The sequence below is a fragment of the Sarcophilus harrisii genome, chromosome 4 (genome assembly GCF_902635505.1).
Source record: "Sarcophilus harrisii chromosome 4, mSarHar1.11, whole genome shotgun sequence".
Classification (NCBI taxonomy): Eukaryota; Metazoa; Chordata; class Mammalia; order Dasyuromorphia; family Dasyuridae; genus Sarcophilus; species Sarcophilus harrisii.
This window is the reverse complement of record NC_045429.1, coordinates 12,428,606-12,447,697: the sequence shown is the minus strand read 5'-3', so window position 1 is coordinate 12,447,697 and position 19,092 is coordinate 12,428,606. Positions and strand designations below refer to the sequence as shown.

The window sequence follows — 19,092 nt, the reverse complement described above, 5'->3', positions numbered from 1 at the left end:
TTATCAATTGGGGAATGACTTGCGTTTTTATAAATTTGACACAGTTCTCTATGTATTTTAGAAATGAGGTCTTTATCAGAGCCACTTTTTCCTTGCTCTGGTCATTTTCTTCAGTGTCCCCCTGCCTACAATGCTCTCCCTTCTCCTCTCTGATCACTGGCTTCCCTGGCTTCCTTTCAGTTGCAGCTAAAATCCCTCCTTCTACAGGAAGACTTGCTCCACCCCTCCCCATTCTCAAGCCTCCCTTCTAGTGATTATTTTCTATTTATCCTAGATAGATCTTGCTTTGATCTATTTGTTTGTATGTTGTCTCCCTTATTACAGCATAAACTTCTCAATGGCAGAAACTGTGTCTTGCCTCTTTTTGTATCCCCGGTGCTTAGCACAGCGTCTGGTACCTGGTGGGTGCCTAATAAATGTTGGTTGACTTTTAAGGAAAGTGCCCAAGTCAACCACAGTTTCTGTCCCTTTCTGAATTTTCTCTCTCATTCCCCTCCAAACACTCTCTCTTCCCTACTCTCCATGGGCCTTTATACTTCCCTTTTACAGGCCGAATTTCCCCCCTCGAATGTAAGCTCCTTGTGGGCAGGGGCTTTTCCCCCTCTGCCTCTATCTGATTACTTAGTTCTGGGCCTGGCCCAGAGTAGACGCTTCCTTGACTTGTGTAGGCTTCTAAGGTGCCTTCAGCCCCAAAGGGCCTTCTGAGCTCTGCCTTCCTAATGCCCCACCCCCCACATCCTGGGTCCCAAGGCCAGGGAAGTCTCTTGTTCCCACATCCTAAGTCCTCGGAACTCGGAGGGCAAAGCAGAGCAGGGGGGCCAGGGCAGGGGCAGAGACAGAGGGGCAGAGGTGGAGGCGGGAACAGAGGGGCAAAGACAGGCAGAGGAGTAGAGGCAGAAGGTCCAGAAACGGGGAGAGGGGCAACAGGGCAGAGAAGCAGGGGCAGGGATAGAGGGGCCATGGGACAGAGAGGAAGAAGCAGAGGGGTACCGCAGAGGCAGCCGGGCAAAACCTGGGGAAGAGAGCCAGAGGAGCAGAGGCACAGGGGAGCAGGGGGGAGGGGCAGAGAGGCAGAGGCAATGGGGCAGAGAAGCAGAGGCAGAAGGCAGGGGGGCAAAGGGGCAGAGGAGGGGACAGAAGGGCAAAGACTTGGCAAAGGGGCAATGGGGCAGAGAAGCAGAGGCAGAGGTGGGTCAGAGGGGCAATGGGCAGAGAAGGAGGCAGAAGGCGGGGCAGAGAAGTCGAGGCAGAAGGCGGGGGCAGAGGGGCAGAGGCAGAGGCGGGGACTGAAGGGCAAAGAAGGGGCAGGGGGCAGAGGGGCAGAGAAGTGGAGGGGGATCGGCAGAGCCAGGTCCCTCCCCTCCCCCAGGCAGCTGGCCCAGGTGGGAGGCCGGGCCGTCCCGGGGCGCTCCCACAGCGCGGCCAGCGGGGTGCGGCGGGGGCGCGGGGGGCCGGGAGGAGGCGGGGGCGGGGCGGGGCGGGCTCTCCCCCTCTCCTCCTCCTCCCCCCCGTCCTCGCCAGCCCGCGGCGCCGCCTCCGCCCCGCCGCCGCCGCCGCCTTTCTTCCCCTCGCTTCCCGTCCGCGGCGCTCGGCTCGGCCTCCTGGGCTCGGCCCCGCTCCCGCCCCGCAGCCCCGCCGGGCCTCCCGGGCCCTCGAGCTCTCGGGCGCGGCCGCAGCCGGGAGGGACAGGGGCGATCGGGAGCCGCGGGAACATGGCGGCGGCCGGGCCGGAGCGCGAGGAGGCGGCGGCGGAGCCCGAGGAGCCGGGGCTGGTCCCCGCGGCGGCCCCGCAGCCCCCGCCCGGGGCCCCCCCAGCGGCCGAGGCGCCGGAGCAGCCCGAGCCCCCGGAGCGCCCGGAGCCCCCGGAGCCCCTGGAGGCCGACGAGGTGGCGCGGAGGCTGCAGAGGACCCGCCGCGAGCTGGGCAACCGCAGGAAGGTGCTGCTGCGGAACCTCCCGCCCGACACGCACAGCCAGGTGAGCCCCCGCCGGGCGCCCCCGCCCCGGCGCCCCCCGCCACCCCTTCCCCCCCTCCCCCCCGAGCCTCGGTGCGCCCAGCTGGATAACGAAAGGGTCGCCCGGGATAGTCTCCGATGCGCCTCCAGAGCTAAACTTGGGCGCTCACTTCCCCGCGCGGAGCCTCAGTTTCCTGATCTGTATAATGAGAGGGCCAGGCGGGCGGGCCCCCGGGGTCCCTTGGGGCTCCAGAATTCCCAGATTCTGTGAATGGTGCCGGCGCTCCCCGCCTCGGAGTCCCTTTCCTCATCAGGGAAATGGGAGGCTAGATTGCCTGGCCTCTGCTGGCCCCCGAGTCACCGGGTCCGTGTCTCCATGAACTTGGGCAGCCCCCTCCCCACTCGAGCCTCAGTTTCCCCATCTGTAAAATGAGGGCGGAGGCCGACTGAAATGATTTCTCACTACTTGACGACCCCTTTGAGTTGGTGCGCGGGCCGATATCAGAGCAGACAGAGGCCGGCAGGACCTCCAGGTCCTTCCGGAGCTCACATTTTGTGTTCTAAAATAGTGCGTTAGTCAGATAGCCTTCCCACTCTGTGGTCAGAGCTGCCTTCCTGCTACCGGCCTCCTCCGGTGTAAGGCCCGTTCCGGGCTCCCCCTCTCGGTCCACCTGACACAGCTGCCGGTGGTAGGAAGGCCAGGTGACCACTCCCTCGGCTGGAAACTTCAGCCACTTCCTATTGTTTGTGGAGGAAATACCCCCCCCCCCCCGCTCCCCATCACCCGACCTGGGAATTGGAAGAGACCCCGGGCCCGAGGGGGCCACAGGCGGAGGGAGTCCATACTCCGGTACAGCCCACCGGGGCTCACTTCCACCTCTGGAGGGGCCCTCCCGCTGTCCCTGTGCTTGCCGGGAAGTTTCTTCCTGATGTGAAGCCCCTTGGTAGTGAGGGCCTGTCCTAGGGGGACAAAGAGAGAACGGGGAAAAGGAAAGGGGATAAACAACTTCTGTTAAGCCACTACTAAGTGCCAGGCACTGCTCCGAGTGCTGGTTACTCCTGCTAATTACTAAGGTATTCCATCCCAAGTTAAGTGTTATTCCCTCCATTTTATAATAGAGGAAACTGAGGCAGGCAGGTTAGTGATTCCTTCAAAATTATACAGCTAGTAACTGTCTGAGGCTGGATTTTTTTTTAGGTCTTCCCTTCTCCAAGGTCAGTGTTCCAGCTGCATCAGGGACCACCCAGCCCAGCCCTTTGGGGTCACAGATGAGGAAACTTGAGGTCCCCAAAAGATTAGACTTCTCCTGCACCCTTCCCTTTGCAGACCGTCTCCATCATGCCTCTTCTCCTTTGTCACCCCCAGCTTGTCGGATGCTCAGCCTCCTCCAGCCTTCTGGAAAAAGCGGCCTTCTCTTGTCCCCTGTAAGAGATGTTCTCAGTGGCCATCAATCAGCTTTCCCTCGTTTATCCTCCCACCTCACCCTCCCCCCATGCCCAAATAATGGAAGGTTCTTAAAGGCTGAGCCTGTTTGGTTTTTGTATTTGAGTATAAGGAGGCAGCTCCCAAACTAGGGAGCCTTAGGTACAGCTCCGGGCAAGTCACTCAACCTGTATCTGTGGGGAGAATTTCCTTATACCAGTCTCTTTTCCTGTCCTTACACTTGTGGTTGGCATATAGTAGGCACTTAATAAATGCTCACTGGGTTGGACTGGACCAGAAGAAAGATTAGCACTAGGAGCAAATGAATAAAAAGGGATATAAGGAAACCCTTCTTAACCATTAACTTAGATCCCAAGTGGAATGGGGTACCTCTGCAGGTAGTGAGCCCTCCATCACTCTCAGCTGAAGGAACTGAGGATAGATAGACTGGGAAAGAGAAGATAGTGCATGGGGGGCAAGGAGACAGTTGTGGAGCCGGGAGTATTTGAAAGGCTTTCTTGTGGAAGAGGGATGAAGTTTGTTCTCCTGGGGATGGACTCAGGAGCAATGGGTGGAAGTTGTTAAGAGGAGAAGATGTGAGGGAAAGGAAAACGCTAATGATAAGAGCTTCCAAAGTGGACTGGACTGGGCTGGGTTGGCTGGGTTGGAGTGGGATAATATGGGATGAAGTGAGATGGGATGGTTTGGGATGGGTTGAGATGGGACTGGATGGAATGGGATGGGTTGAGATGGGCTACTTGGGAGGTAGGATATCTAGAAACAAAATAAGTTGGCCAATCACATGTTGGGGATGTTGTCAAGTCTGCAAGCATTTATTTTCTCCTGTGTTCCGGACAGTGTACTGCGATAAAGATTCTAGTTCTGGGGTGGATTGGCTAATAATACACATTCACGTTTTCTCTAGTGCTTCATCATGTGCTCTAGTGCTTATCATGAGCCATGTATGAGATGGTCATGCGATATGATTTTACCCATTTTACAGATGAGGGAAGTTTAGTGAGGTTAAGGACTCATCGAAAATCCCCAATAATATGTGTCAGAGCAAGGATTCCAACATGGGCCTATCATGAGCCCACTCTAGAACTCTTTCCATGGTAGCACTCGGCTTTTGGGGGCCTTTCCACATTTTTGATGCTGCACTTCTGGATTCCACTGGTTCTCTTCTTGGAGGTCTGAGAACAAGGTTGGGGTGTTTGGTGAGAGCCACACACCCGAAGTCATTGGACACCTTGGGAGAGATGGTTTTCCTTGTGGAAGAGCTCCCAAAGAAGCTGAGAGGCTGGGGGTGAGGGGAAGAGGTGGGTTTTTAACTTCCATCTCCTTGTCACAAGGCTAGGAGCCTGAGTCTTTGCTCTTTGGCGGAAGCTGGAAGATAGTGGGGTAGTAATAATAAACATAATAGTAATTAGCACTTAATTTTATTTGATCCTTACTATTACTACCTTGGAGGGAAGTATTATTATTATCCCCATTTTACAGATGAGGATACTGAGAGGAAACTTTGCCTAGTAAATGACAGAGTATTTCTGAACACAGAAGTCCCGGTTTAAATCCCATCTCTATCTCTTTTTTATTATTATAGCTTTTTATTTACAAGTTATATGCATGGGTAATTTTACAGCATTGACAATTGCCAAACCTTTTGTTCCAACTTTTCCCCTCTTTCCCCCCACCCCCTCCCCCAGATGGCAGGTTGACCAATACATGTTAAATATGTTAAAGTATAAGTTAAATCCAATATATGTATACATGTCCAAACAGTTATTTTGCTGCGCAAAAAGAATCGGACTTTGAAATAGTGTATAATTTGCCTGTGAAGGAAATCAAAAATGCAGGCAGACAAAAACAGAGGGATTTGGAATGGTACGGAGTGGTTCACACTCTAAATCACCTCTCTTTGGGAACTCTGTGCACCTTGGAGTTTCCCATCTATAAAGATTTGGGGCCAGCCGGCTTCTCGGGGGCTGTCTTCTTTCCCTCTGGGTTGCCCGGATCCCTCCCCACTGGGATTTCCAGGAGAGCTAAGGACTATGGGGTGTTGATCTCAGATTAGCCGTATTCGTTCTTAGTTGGTGTGGAGCCTGTATTGGGAGCTGCCTTTGGGATGGGAAGGAGATGCTCCTCTAAAAACATGAACCTGTGGGGGGCTCTCTTCCCCAGAAGCGGGAATGGGTTTGCACTAGTAACATCCACATCCGTCCTCATTCTCCCCACTTCCCCTTAGCTGGAATCGGCCAGGCTGGCTTTGTAGTTTCTGGCCACCAAGGGGGCCGCAGCTAATGTGGAATTACCCAGCAGGCTTTAAAAAAAGAAGAAGAGAAGAAGAAGAACCTTTTTCATTAGAGTGAGGGTAGAGGCTGCAAGGAAACCAGCTTGTCACTGTCCGGCCCAATTCCCAGTCCTGGGTGCAAATCCATGGAAACAGGTGTCACGCATGAAGACAGCCTTTTGGAGAAAAGCTTATCTATTTCCAGCTCTCCTCATATCTATTTCCAGCTTTCCTCTGCTAGTTACTCTCCTCCCGTGGTTCTGAAAGGCAGCAAGGTTACTCAGTCTCTAAAATGCTGCCCTTCGTGCTAGGAAAACCCCAGTTCTTCTCTAAATTCTTACTAGATATGTGACCCTGGGCAAGTCACATAATGGCTTTCAAGCCTCAGTTTACTCCTCTGAATTTTAGAACACCTGTTGTGAGGATCAAAATGCTATGGAAATATACTCAGATTTAAAAGTAATTTTACTGATAGTTTTGAAAATAATATTATCAGGACAGCCAGGTGGCTCAGTGGATAGAGCACCAGCCCTGAAGTCAGGAGGAGCTGAGTTCAAATCTGGTCTCAGACACTTAACACTTCCTAGCTGTGTGACCCTGGGGAAGCCACTTAACCCCAATTGCCTCAAAAAAAAAATGATATCATTTAGCAAATGATAGTTTAAGAAACTTGTGACTACCTCTAGTACTGGTCTCTTGTAAAAAAAATTTTTTTTTTGGCCATAATTTACCTTTAAAAACCCCAAGTTTTTTAAGTTGATTATTATTTTAGTAATATAATAAAAACCTCATAAAAGAGGAAGGGAGGTCCATTTGAGGGGTTTTTTGGGGGGGAAGTGGGGTGAAGCAAACCCTAACCCAGATTTGCACAGCTGCTAAGTGGCAAGGATCTGAGACTGGATTAGAACTCCTGGCCCCCTGACTTGTAGGGAGTGGTGCTCTGTCCACTTCCACACCTAGTGGCCCCCGAGACGTCTTTGAAATAAAGCGATTTTCTTTCCTTTATGCTGCTGTCTTTCAGATGAATCTGACAGTGTTGCCTAGTGAAAGCCCTCGAGGCATCTGTGAGAACGAACAGAAATTCACAGCGAAGATTTCCTAATGAGCATTCCCACCTTGTGTTTTTCCTTTGGTTCTAGGATCCCATGAAACCCTGAAAAAAGAGAGTTGGTTAGATCCTGTCCTGAGGAAGGCCCTTGCTGCCTCCCCTCCCCATAACTGGTACTTACCCTTGTTAAGCTGGCAGGCAATGGGGCTGCAGGGCATGAGTGCCCACCTCTGGAGCTCTCCATCCCAAAAGCAGAACTATTACATGGAAACTGTGGTTTTACTAATGCTCCGGGCTACTTGAAAACAGCCTGATTGTGCCTGTGTGAAAAAAGGACTCCTTCTGAGGTCTTCCTTGCTTGCGGTATTAATTAGAACGGTTAACATGTTCTTTCTGGGAAGAAAGATTTTACTTAACGATCTACCCGGTCCCGGACATGGAAGGTTAAAGGCTTTATTTACCAGACGTTCTCCCGATTGCCATACATAGCATCTCCTAACTCCTTCGCTGAGGCTCCTGGGACCCTGTATTCCATGAACCCCTGCAGCGCTGAGAGAGTAACCCTTAATTTAACACTTAATTATCTTCTCTCTTTGGGCCTTCCTTATTTTGTCTTTTTCTGATCTCTAGGATAATAAGCAGCATAATTCATTTTGCATAATGACTTACAGATCACTTTCCTGACAACAAGCCAGCGAATTAGGCAGGACAATTATCATTATCTCTGTTTTACAGACATGGAACAACTGGAGGTTTGGATGATTTAATTAAACGAATATTCGCTTCCTAACCTCAAGTGCGTGGTGTGCTCTCTCTGTGAGCTTTGGGAGAGCCGCAAACTTTCGGGCTGACCCACTTTGGGCCTCTTGGAGCTGGTTGCCCAGAATAGGGCTGTGGTACTAACTAAATGATGATGTATAATGATAAATTATGGATGAATGGATGAGTGAAAGAAAAAGTTTTTCTGAAGCACTTATGGCAAGTGCTGTAGACACATGGAAGATAAAAGTCCTTGCCCCTCAAGGAGCTTACATTCTAATGGGGAAGACAACATACATGCAAAATAATGTCTAGTAACAAGCACAGTGTTGTATGACGTGTGGGAGGTACCTGGGAAGGCCCCTATAATGTCCATTTGATTTGGATGTTAGAGGCTACAGTGGACCCTGGCTTGAATCTCAGTTCTGTCACTTACCGGATGAATGTGAGTAAGTTTTTTCAGTTCTGTGGGCCTCAGTTTCCCTATCTGTAAATGAGAGGTTTGGTCTTCATGGCTTCTCAAATCTCTTTGAGCTTCAGATCAGCGAGCCTCCAAATTCCCAGGGAGGCTTAGGGCCAACAAAGGCACCAAGACAGGACAGTCGATGCTGTTGCTTGGGGCCAGTGATAAAAACCTTTAGCCTGGAACATAAGCTGTGGAGAATTCTTCCTGCAGGCCCTCATAGTATCACAGACCTAGAACTGGAAAGACTCTTCAAACCAGTTGGTGTTCTCCATCATTAGAGGGAAAGCTCCCTCGGGGTTGGGGGGATGACTCCACTTTTGTCTTTGTGTCCCAAACCTTTAGCCTAGTGCCTTCTCCTTGGTAAGCACTTCAGAACTGCTCATGGATGATGGATGGTCTAATTCTTCCATTTTACAGATGAGGAAATTGAGGCAAATCATGTAGCTCGACTGGCTAAGGTCACACAGATAATAACTGTTAGAAGTAGGATTTGACAGATCATAGGAGCATAGATGTAGAGTCAGAAGGAACCTCTGAGGTCTTTAGACTCCAGTCAGCTCTCTTCCCCTTACACTATGGTGCCTTGTACCACTCTGTAAGGCTGGCTGAAAGGGGCCGGAGGGGAGGGAGTCGGGAAAGGTAGACAAAAGAAGCTAAACTTTTATTCGAGTAGAAGTGGGAAATCTAGGAAGGATGTGGTCAGGTCCGTGTGGAAGGAAGATCTGTGTGGCAATAGTACGCAGGACGGTGGCCGGCCGGAGTGCGGGGAAGCAGAGGTGCTGCATAAATGCTTTTTTCATCCAGGCATTCATTTGCTCATTCGTACTGAATGAGAAGCGCCCTCTTCTCCTAGCCTCGCTCCAAGAGGACAAAACTGAATCTGAGCTCAACTTTGTAGCTCATTTAATCCTCTGCACATGTTAGTGCATGTTTGCTTAATTAAATTAGCCTCATTTCTGGAAGGGGGTTTGCAATAATAGTGGGCAGATGAACTCAGAAAAGAAACAAGGGGACCAGGATGCAAGTAATAATATGACTCATCGGGTGATCGGACGGGCAAGGCTGGGAAGAAGGAAGGGTGGTGGGATGCATGGACAGAGCCATGGATGGGCCATGGATGGAGGGAACACTGGTCCAGCTGGCAGCTGATTGGCAACTTAGGAAGAAGAAGCCGTTAAAGGGGGAAGCTGACAAGCTCTTTTGCCTCTTTTTGTACACTCGGTGCTTAGGAGAGAGCCTAGCTCAGGGAAGTTCCATGCTGCTTCCCTAGCAAGAGTGAAGAGTGGGAAGCAGCAGCTGTGAAAGCTGGGAGGAACTGTGGGGACACAGTGCTCTCTTGCTATCTCTCTGAAGATCCATTCCTGAACAAGGTAGCTCCTTTGGGTGAAGATGCAGATCCTCGGGGAGGCATGGAAAGAGACTGCTTAGGTGGCGCCTTGAGTCATCTTTTTCTACCTTAGTCCACCCCCAGTCCCAGACATTTATAGGGTCTCTTACCTGAGTCTTGGGTGTGTTGGCCTTTCAAGTGGTCTGCCAGTCATACAGCCTCAATAAATAATTCCCAACCAATTAACTGCCTCAGGGAAACCATAGGTCTGTCTGCTACCACCTCGGCCCCCCAGGGAAGCAGTGGGGAAACAGATAAAAGCCCATTGTCCAGGCCCTCAGCACGGTGCCATTTTCCCTTGGCGGCCCCAGTGGACCATCCAGCTAGATGGGTTATGTAGGGCCAGGCCAGTGGAGGTAAGGTGTGGAGCTTGGAAGTGTGGGTCCTGGACAGTAATTGAAAACCTGGGGAGAGAGAGGGATAGAGAAGGGAAGGACAGTGTCTCTTTTGGACATGTCAAGCTTGAGATGCCTACGGTGGAACTTACACTTTAAAATGTCCAGTTAGCCGTTGGAGGTTACAGGACTGGGGCCCTGGGGAGAGGCTAAAATTGGATCTACAGATCTGCGAGTCATCTACATAGATGATAATTGGACCCATGGGAGCTGCTGAGGTTGTGAAGAGAATGGTAGAGAAAAGGAAGAAGAGGCTCCAGGATGGAGCCTTGGGGGTGCCCACAGTTAATGAGGGTGACGGGAAAGACAGATAGGAGGAGAGCTGGGAGAGAGCAGCGTGTCTACAAGAGAAGGGTGGGGAAGGTGGTTGGCAGGGACAAGTGCTGCAGAGCAGCCAAGAAAAAGCACTGGGGAAAAGCTGTTCCATTTGGCAGTTGGGGGGTTGCTGCTTTGGGCCATTAGAGGTGGCTTTTGATGTCTTGGTGGTGGGGCTGATGATAGTGATGGTCGCTCATGCCCCACAGACCAGTGACATCACAAGGGGGATGTCTTCACTTGCTTGTGGATTGATTAGGGATATTTGAGAAACTTGGTGGAAAAGCTCCCTGAGGGCCAAAGAAGGCAGCAAGGTGGTGTAATGGGCTGAAAGGGAGACTGAGTTTGAATCCGGCCACAGACACTTACTAGCTGTTTGACTTTAGGTCAGTCATGCAGACCAGTCCACCAAAGCCCAGGTTTCTTCCTGCACAGTGAGGCTAATAATAGCACCTTCCTCCCAGGGCTATTGGGAAGATCAAATGAGGTTATATTTGTAAAACTCACTGCAGCCTTAAATCATTACGCACATTATAATAATATTATTATTAGAGGTTGACAAAAAACTTTGCTCTCATATAGCTCACGTGATCCATATTTTTCAGGCCATGTGCACTCCTGTTTTGGCCCAAGTTGTGTGTGTGTGTGTGTGTGTTTAAAATATCTTCTTGCTTTGTATAGGAAAAAAATATGCATCTAATAGTATTCCTTGGAGGAAGTAATTTGATAAATCAGCAAAAACTGGGTCTTAGAATTTGTCTCTGGAGATGCTGAGGATGTATCCAGACCATGAGAAATGCCAGATATTGTCATTTTCTTTCTAAAGATCTTTGTGGATATTAAGATCTAACTGGCTTTAAGAAATGGGAATCGTCTAAAGCAGGACTTCTTCAACTTTTTCCACTCATGATCCCTTTTCACCCAAGAAATTTTTATGTGACCCTAGGTATATAAACATATAAAATAGGTATAGGTATACAAGTCATAATTTCATGATCCCGTCTTGAACCGCAATTTAAGAAGCTTTGGTCTAGATGAGCTGAGTATACAACATGGCAGATACAAAAAAAGCTGATTTATAGTCAGGAACACCTGGGTTCAAATCTCACCACAGGAACTCGGGAGACAAGTGCCTGTGGTCAAGTCACCTGAATTCTTAGAGCCCCAGGCACTTTTCCAGGACTGGGGATGGCAAAAATCAGGAATCTCCGAATCCCAGAATTTTGAGAGTCGGGAGAGCAGCTTTGTAGTCCATTCCCTTCCTGGAAGGAACCCTTGCTAGAGCACACGTGACCCAGTAAATTAAGTGCTCAGGAACCCAGCTCCTTCCCAACTACCTTGTCCTTCCCTGCTGTGAATGCTCTTGTATTGACTCACTTGCTGTCCATGCCCCCATGATTTATGTGTGTCCTTGTCATCTCCTGCCTCAGAATGTCCAGGCTTTGCCAGGGGGGATTATTCCTTTCGTTGCATTTCTATCTCCAGCTCCAAGCCTACGAGCCCTTAGCCCAGAGTGGATGCTTAACAAATACTTGCTGATTGATCGGTTGGGTGGCTGGAGGTCGCTCTTTATGAGGCAGCCATCTTTGCTGTCTGGCTTTACAAGGGTTATTATGGGTAACTTGTCATCTCTGCTCCTAAATGGCTAATATGGGATCTAACAATATTGCTCGGTCCCCAGGAAGCGTTAGATAGTATCGCAATTTGTGGGTTTGAGCTTCAAATGAAACAAAGTACGATTTTTCTAAGGAGCTGGGGCTGTCAAGGTATATAATGTGTATCGTGAAAGATATGTTGTTATTCTCCTCACAAAGTAACAGTTACATCTCAGGTCCGAGAGAGGTGAGCAAATCCATCTCCCACGTCCCGCACTTTGCTCGCTGAGTCAGGATGGATGGCGATCGTGACTGTTTAAGCGACTTCTATTAACAAGAGCGGAGAACGTTCGTGATCCCATTTGATTTCCACAACTGGCCTGTGAGTCTGCTAGTGTTATGGACCTTCTTTTACAGATGAGGAAAAAATGAGAGTCAGCTAAGTTACCCTGGGTCACCCGGGCTGCGGTGGGGAGATTGGGGGAAGCAGGGTTTGAAACCAGGCCCTTCTGAGTCCCAATTTCCCTGCATTATCCATTAAGCCATCCTACCTTTGGATTCTAAAATGTATCCAAACTTTGCTTTTTCCAATATAATAGATGAGATCATTTTAAGACTAATTTACAAAGTTTTTTTTTTAATTGTTATATTTTTCCATCATCTTCATTGCCAAACCTGTCCGTCTCTGCTCCTCCTCTTCCCCACGGTCCATCGATGCCAAGTAATTCAGACTAAAAAAGAAAGGGGAAGGGGGGAGGGTTCAGCAGCACCCACAAGTCAGCTGAGTCTGACAGGAATGGGTCTATAGAAGACAACTTCTTTGAAAACACAAAACCCCTCTTTGAATGTGAGCCTTTTGCTTCAATGAATGTGGTTGTGTTCTTCATGATTGGGATTTGTTTGTTGTGATATATACAGCACAACCTTATTAAGTCTGGGATTGTTAGAAAATGGGTATTTACCAAGAGTATCCTCTGGGCCGGACTTTGGGCACCTTCCTTTGTGTCTGGTGCCCAGTGCCTGGCCCACGGGGAGCACTTGGTAAATGCTGGGCGATTGACTGACTGTGCCGAGTGTTTGGGGATACCAAGAAAGGCAACGCCGCCGTTGTCTCCTAAAACGGCACATGTGAGTTATCTTGGGAGGAAGGAGACAGGAGTCTTGGGGAAAGGCCATCATTAATTTTCCTCAACAGATCTAGAATGAGATGTTCCCTCTCCCGCCACTGATCAAAATCTTTCCCTTCCTCAATAGAGGTAACTTTCTGGGCTGAAGCAAAGTCCATCTTATATAATAACTGAAAGAAAAATGAAGCAGCTTTCTTTTTTCAAATACTACCCATTTAAGTTGACTTATAAACAGGTGCTAGTAAAAAAGAAAATGAGGTAAGAATGCACATTATATTTGTATTCCATGTTGGAATTCTGAGTAAAAATGAGTTTTAAAAATATTCTGAGAACAATTTCTTAGCATTGAAATAGAATTTTTTAAAACTTTTGATAAACTGCCTTCACTGTAATGGAATAAGCTTTTCTTAAGTGCCAGCTGGGTGTCAGACTCTGCCAATAGAAAGCTAAAAATAAATAAACAAAACCAGTTCTTGCCCTCAAGGAATTTACATTTTATTTGCTGGGGTTGGAGGAGTAGAAAGCCATTTGATAGAAAATGAAATATAAAATGTTTCATAAGTCTCACAGTGGCCACTATTTATTCCAGTTGCACAAGTAGGGACAGGCCATAATTATTATTATTCTGTATTTGACAATCCCCAAGGATATGAGCATTGCCGTGTAGAAGGAACAGAAAGAGAGGATTGTATATGAAATTGCAGCTCTTTGTTGTGGACTGCTTGAATTATTAAAAAATGTGTACAACAAATTCAACATACTAGTTTCAAAGATGGCCTGCTTGCCCTTTTCTTCCTCTGAACTGCCTTCTCTTCTATGTGTTTAAGAAATTATTTTTTTAAAATTTTAAATTAAAAATCTCTTTTCTTCTATTTTACCCCCGTCTCCATTGGTAAAAAACCCTTAAAGCAAATATACATGGTTGGACAAAATACTTCCCTAATTTAAAAAATTGTGATATATATGTGTACTTATATGTACTATATGCATGCAGATATGTGTATATATTATATGTATATGTGTATGCATGTAATAGGTTTATGTATAATGTTATGTTGTACCTATGAGTACATATATGTATACATATGAGATAGATGCTCACATATGTAATGGCAGTCAGACTAGGGTGGAAAAGAAATACCTATATGGTTTTTATTTCACTTATTTTTAAAACTGAAAAAGGTCAAAAAATTATATCAACTAATTCTAATGTTGTGTAATGTTTATATAAATGTCATATATGTTTATATATAAATATATGTATGAATGTGTATATGTACACATATGTATGGGGTGTGTGTGTGGGTGTGTGTGTGTTGTACCCCAACTCTATTATCTTTCTCTCAGGAGATGGGCAATATATATGTTTCATCAAAGGTCCTTTGGAGCTCTTCAATCTTTCAAAGTTATTGATTTTTACAGTGTTGTTATTGATATAAACTTTTCCTGATTCAGCTCACTTTCCTCTGATCAATTCATCCAGTCTTCCCAGATTCTTTGAGATTATCTGTTTCATCATCTCTTATGGCATAGGACTGTTCCCCTCAGTTCATGTATCATAACCTGATCATCCCTTCCCCATTTGATGGGCATCCCACGGTCCTCTTTTCAGTCTTGGGCAACATTATCACTAGATGCTCCCTTCACTCCAATTCTGTCCTCCTCCCCTTAAAAACTTCTTGTAACATATGAGCATAATTAAGCAAAATATGTCCAAGTGTCTCAAAATGTGTATTTCATTCTGCACTGTTATTCCATCATCTTTCTGTCGAAAGGTTCTGCCTGTTTCGTCTTCAGCCCTCTGAGATTATGATTGATCATTGCCTCTTTTCTTTAGTATTTTGAGTAGTTTTTCATTGCACTTTTGCAATCTTTGTGGATATTGTTCTTTTGGTTCTCCCCACTTCCCTGTGTATCAGTTCACACAGGTGTCTGGCTCAATCATCTGTGATGTTCCATTAAACTCATACAAGAAAATTTGTTCAGCCATTCCTCAGTAGATGAACATTTGTTTAGTTTCTGTTGCTTTGATATTAAAAGAAAAGTGTTCTTATGAATATTTTCATACATCTGGGTCTTTGATGACAGGTCATTGTTATGAACAAACGAGTATATGATGGGGTTTGGCTTGGGGAGCGGCAGAACAGACAATGTAAAATATAACACTTGAGCCAAACTTTGAGAGAGACTAGTGGTGCTGTCTGGTGGACCTGAGAGGGGAGAGTGTGTGTGTGTGTGTGTTTGAGCTTTGGAGGCTGCTTGTGCACAGTCCAAGAGGTAGGAGATAGATGCTCACAAATGTATTGGCAGCCAGGGCAGGATGGAAAAGAAATACCTATGTGGTTTTTATTTCAGTTATTTTTAAAATTGAAAAAGGTCAAAAAATCATCAACTAATTATAGTCTTTAAGAAAATTATATAATTAGAGGCAGGCACAGATATGTCATTCGAATGAGAAGGCATGGATAGCTTGAGGGAGGACTCTCGCTACTCAAATTAGAAGGGCGTTGGGCAGATAATTGTGAGAAAGGAAGTCCCATTCTCTGCCCTCCAGGAATCTGTAGGTGAGCTTCTAATCATGTGACCGAAGTCGGGCCATTCTCCACTGATAACTATCTCCAAATCTTCATAGGAAAAAAACTAATCGAATCTTTTTTATTTCAGCCCAGAATATTTTGGTTCCCATTCATACAGAATTTTAAGTTTTATGAAGCAGACATTGTATTACTATGCCCATATTTCAGATGAAGAAACTGAGTCTCATAGAAGGGAAATCATTTGCCCTTTGTCATGCACTTGTATTGAAACTGATTGCACACATTTCTTCTCCTTTTTCAATGCTCTATCATTTTTTTCTGATGACGTCCCTGAAAAAGCCTGAATTGGCTACTGCTTTGTCTGTAATTCTTGCTTCTATCTCTTGACAAGATGACTGAATGGAGGGTAGGAGCAATAATAGGGGCAAGTCTGAGTCGGCCTCAGAGGCCGTAGCATCTCCAACTCTTTGTTAGAGTGCCCAGTATTTGGAACCCTCATCGTTGAACTGTGAATTAGGGTTTCTATATTAAGAAGTTAATACAATGACATTTAGTATCTTTTTGAAATCTGTGCTTTGATGGCGCTCCTGGATCTCCCAGATGATTGAGCACAGTTTGCAAATATATGTACATTGAGATTCAGACTTCAAGGTATCCTTGATGCTCGTCTCTTTTTGCCATAGCCTCATGGGGCTCACCTCCACTCACCGGATAATACATACCTTGTACACTTATTTATTTAATTTTGGCCTGGACTCTTTCCATATGGAAATTTCTGTCCCTGGTGCCCATTGGCAACTTGTCTGGAACACAGTCTTCCAAGAGTGGCTTTGGGGTTGGGGCGGGGGGTGGGGGAGGTAAAAGGTCAGGTGGCTTGATAGTTATTTCAGAGCAAGTAGGTGACTCTTCTAGGACTCAAACACTGAGATTCCTGGATCCAAAGCCAACTCTTTGTCCACTGCACTTAGCAAAATAGCTTGTTAATTAGACACCAATTAGAAAAACAAAATAACCATGTTCTACTCAGTGGTCTTGGAGAGGATAGGGTATCTTATTATACATCAAAGAAAAAATTATTGTTTTTAAACTGGGCTTGTACAAAGAGGCAAATATAGACTTGAAGCAAGAAAAATTTCCTACTTATGTGATATCTCTTTAAGTGGAAAGGGCTGCTTCAGGAAGTATTGAGTTTCTTCTTGTAGGAGGGCTTCAGATTTATTCTGGATGACCACTGGTCATGTATGTCCTAAAGGAGGTTTCACATAAGCCTAAATTAAACTAAATGCCTTCTTAGAGTATTTCCGATTCTGCTGGTGTAAGATCCGTGGGTCTTATTAGATGCTTCATTAATATCTAATTAGCAGAAGCTCTTTTGTTTTAGATAACTTCCTTGAAATCACAGTTTCTTTCATTTAAATATTAGACAATTTACTCATGTACTATTTCCCCTGCAACTGAAATTTAGGAGTATTCCCCAACTCCATGATTTTGTATTGGCAGATGGAAGGCCTCACTTTTCAATATGATAAGGTTCCCCACTGGAAAGGATTAAAAGGAGAACGATTAAGACTAGACCTGGAATGGCATTTCTAAGAGAGCCCTTGAGTGAGGAAATGGTGTCCATTAATGTTGGCTGGTACCTTCTCTACAATATATACTTTTAAAAAGCAGCTTGGAACTCTGGGAAAGGGGTTAAATGATGCACCCAGGGCCACAGCTAGGATTTTCAGAAAGGGACTTAGATCATGGTCTTCTTAGCTCTGAGACTATTTGTCTTATACATATACATTCATATATATGTATATAATGTATAAATATATAGTTAGTTATAGGTATATCATTATATATTATATATAATACCTTATGATATATTATATGTAATATTCTTATATTAATTTCTAAAATATGTTACAATAATATATAATACAATACAATTTTCCAACACACAAGTTATGTTGCATTAACACTTGTCAAAATGTATTGCGATTCTCTTTTTTATGAATGGATGTGCTCTTGGAATTTTATCTTTATGAAGAACTGTTGGAGTAAAAATTCCCTCTGCTGATGCTGATGGGCACCTCATTAGTAGCATGGCCTTAGAGAGTTAACCCCAGGATTCTGAGAAGTTAAGGGACTTGTGCATGGTCATGTGTGAGAGGGAGAACTTTGAACTTAGGTCTTCCTCTTTCTTAGGACCATCCTCTCCCAGGGCACTCCACCTCTCCTTGTCTGGATCACTTGAAAGAATAGTTTCTGACAACAGCTTACACCAGATAGGCGTTCAATCATAATCTGTTATTTCCTAAGAAATTTTATCTTTGAATTTCTCAGCGCCATAGATAGCCTGGGCCACTGTAGGGTTAGATGCTTTGTGATTTTTAGCTGGGAATTCCTCCGCTAATTTGCTCTGGCTTTTTGTTTTTCTGAGCTTTAAAGTTCTGTCATTTTTTTTGCATTTGTTGTCCTTCTGTCTATCATCGATGTGTGTTCTAAATTACAGGAAATGAATAGTTCAAGAATCTAGCACTGATGTCCATGACCTTCCATTAATGTTATGGATGGAAAGTGGTGTTTTGTTCAGGGTCTGCTTTCTGAAATTGATGACTATTAAAGCTTAATGGAAAATAAAAGGGGAAAATAGTGAATTTTCCTTGGCCCACAGCACTAATTTTGTACTTTTGAGTGTAAATGTTGATGATTCTGAGACTTGTGCCCCTCCAGCTGTTAGAGCAGGGCTCAATCAACCAAGTGATCAAAGCAAGTAGCCAGCAGACCCCAGCACCATTTGGGAGTGGAAAGCAATTTTGAGGTTATCTGTTGGCCAAAGGGAAATGTGGTTCTGGCTGGAGGGTAACTTAGGGGAGCACAGATGTAAGAAGCAAGTCCTGGCCTTCCCTGACTTGATAGGACCCCATTCTGGACAGGACTCTTAAGTGATGGCAATGGTAGGGATGATGGATTCAAGAGTATTCTTCCCAAAAGGTGCAATATGGCCCCCGTGATGGGAGGGACTCATGACTCTGTCTGGGGCTAAAATAGGAGTTTTTTTGTCTCCTTCCTGTGCCCATGTGTTAGATCATATATTATATTATGTTCAATTCTGAGCATCACCTTTTTGGAAGGATATTGCTAGGTTGGAGGGCATGCAGAGGAAGGCCGCCAACATGGCGAAGGGCCTTGAAATCAGGCCATATAAGGATCACTTGAAGAAACTGGAGATGCTTAACCTGGGCAAGACTTAGTTGGATGTGCTAATTGTCTTTGAAGGGCTGTCACCCAGAAGAAGGATTATAAAATCACAGATTTAGGGTTGCCTGTGGGCTCAGCTAGTCTGGCAGCGCATTTTATAATCGAGAAAGGAGGGTCAGAGACTTTCGCTTACTTGGCCAAGGTCATTTAAGCCATTAAATCGTGGCCCTCATATGACTATCATCCCACTAGGATTTATAAATTGCCTATTCAGTGCCAGGCAATAAGTCCCGGGAAGAAAATAAAATCACTACTCTCTGCCCTCAAGGAGTTCACATTCCAAGGTGATGGTGGGAGACAGGAACATGTACACATATAATACAAACAAGTCACATAAGAAAAAGCAGATGGCAATAAGCTTGGAGGAAAGGACTGCTGCAAGGACCAAGATCAGAGGTATCAAACTCAGATAGAAATGGGACCAGTAAACTGTATCCCTGTGCCTGCATTTTGACTTAGAAAACCACAAGGTGACATTATCTTATTTCTAGTTTTATTTTCTTTATTTTGTTAAATATTTCCCAATTACATTTTAATTTTTAAGCTG

At 45.9% G+C, this 19,092-nt stretch overlaps 1 protein-coding gene across 5 annotated transcripts in view; it reads left to right on the top strand.

Moving 5' to 3' along the window:
• The first annotated feature begins 1,512 nt into the window (after window positions 1-1,512).
• RAVER2 (ribonucleoprotein, PTB binding 2) overlaps window positions 1,513-19,092 on the top strand; it is an 85,619-nt gene continuing 68,039 nt past the window's right edge. For all 5 annotated transcript variants that reach the window (XM_031968974.1, XM_031968976.1, XM_031968972.1 and 2 more), the window contains exon 1: window positions 1,513-1,976. In XM_031968974.1, the coding sequence (XP_031824834.1) occupies window positions 1,713-1,976 (264 nt within the window). In that variant the 5' untranslated portion in view covers window positions 1,513-1,712. The remainder of the gene's footprint in view (window positions 1,977-19,092) is intronic.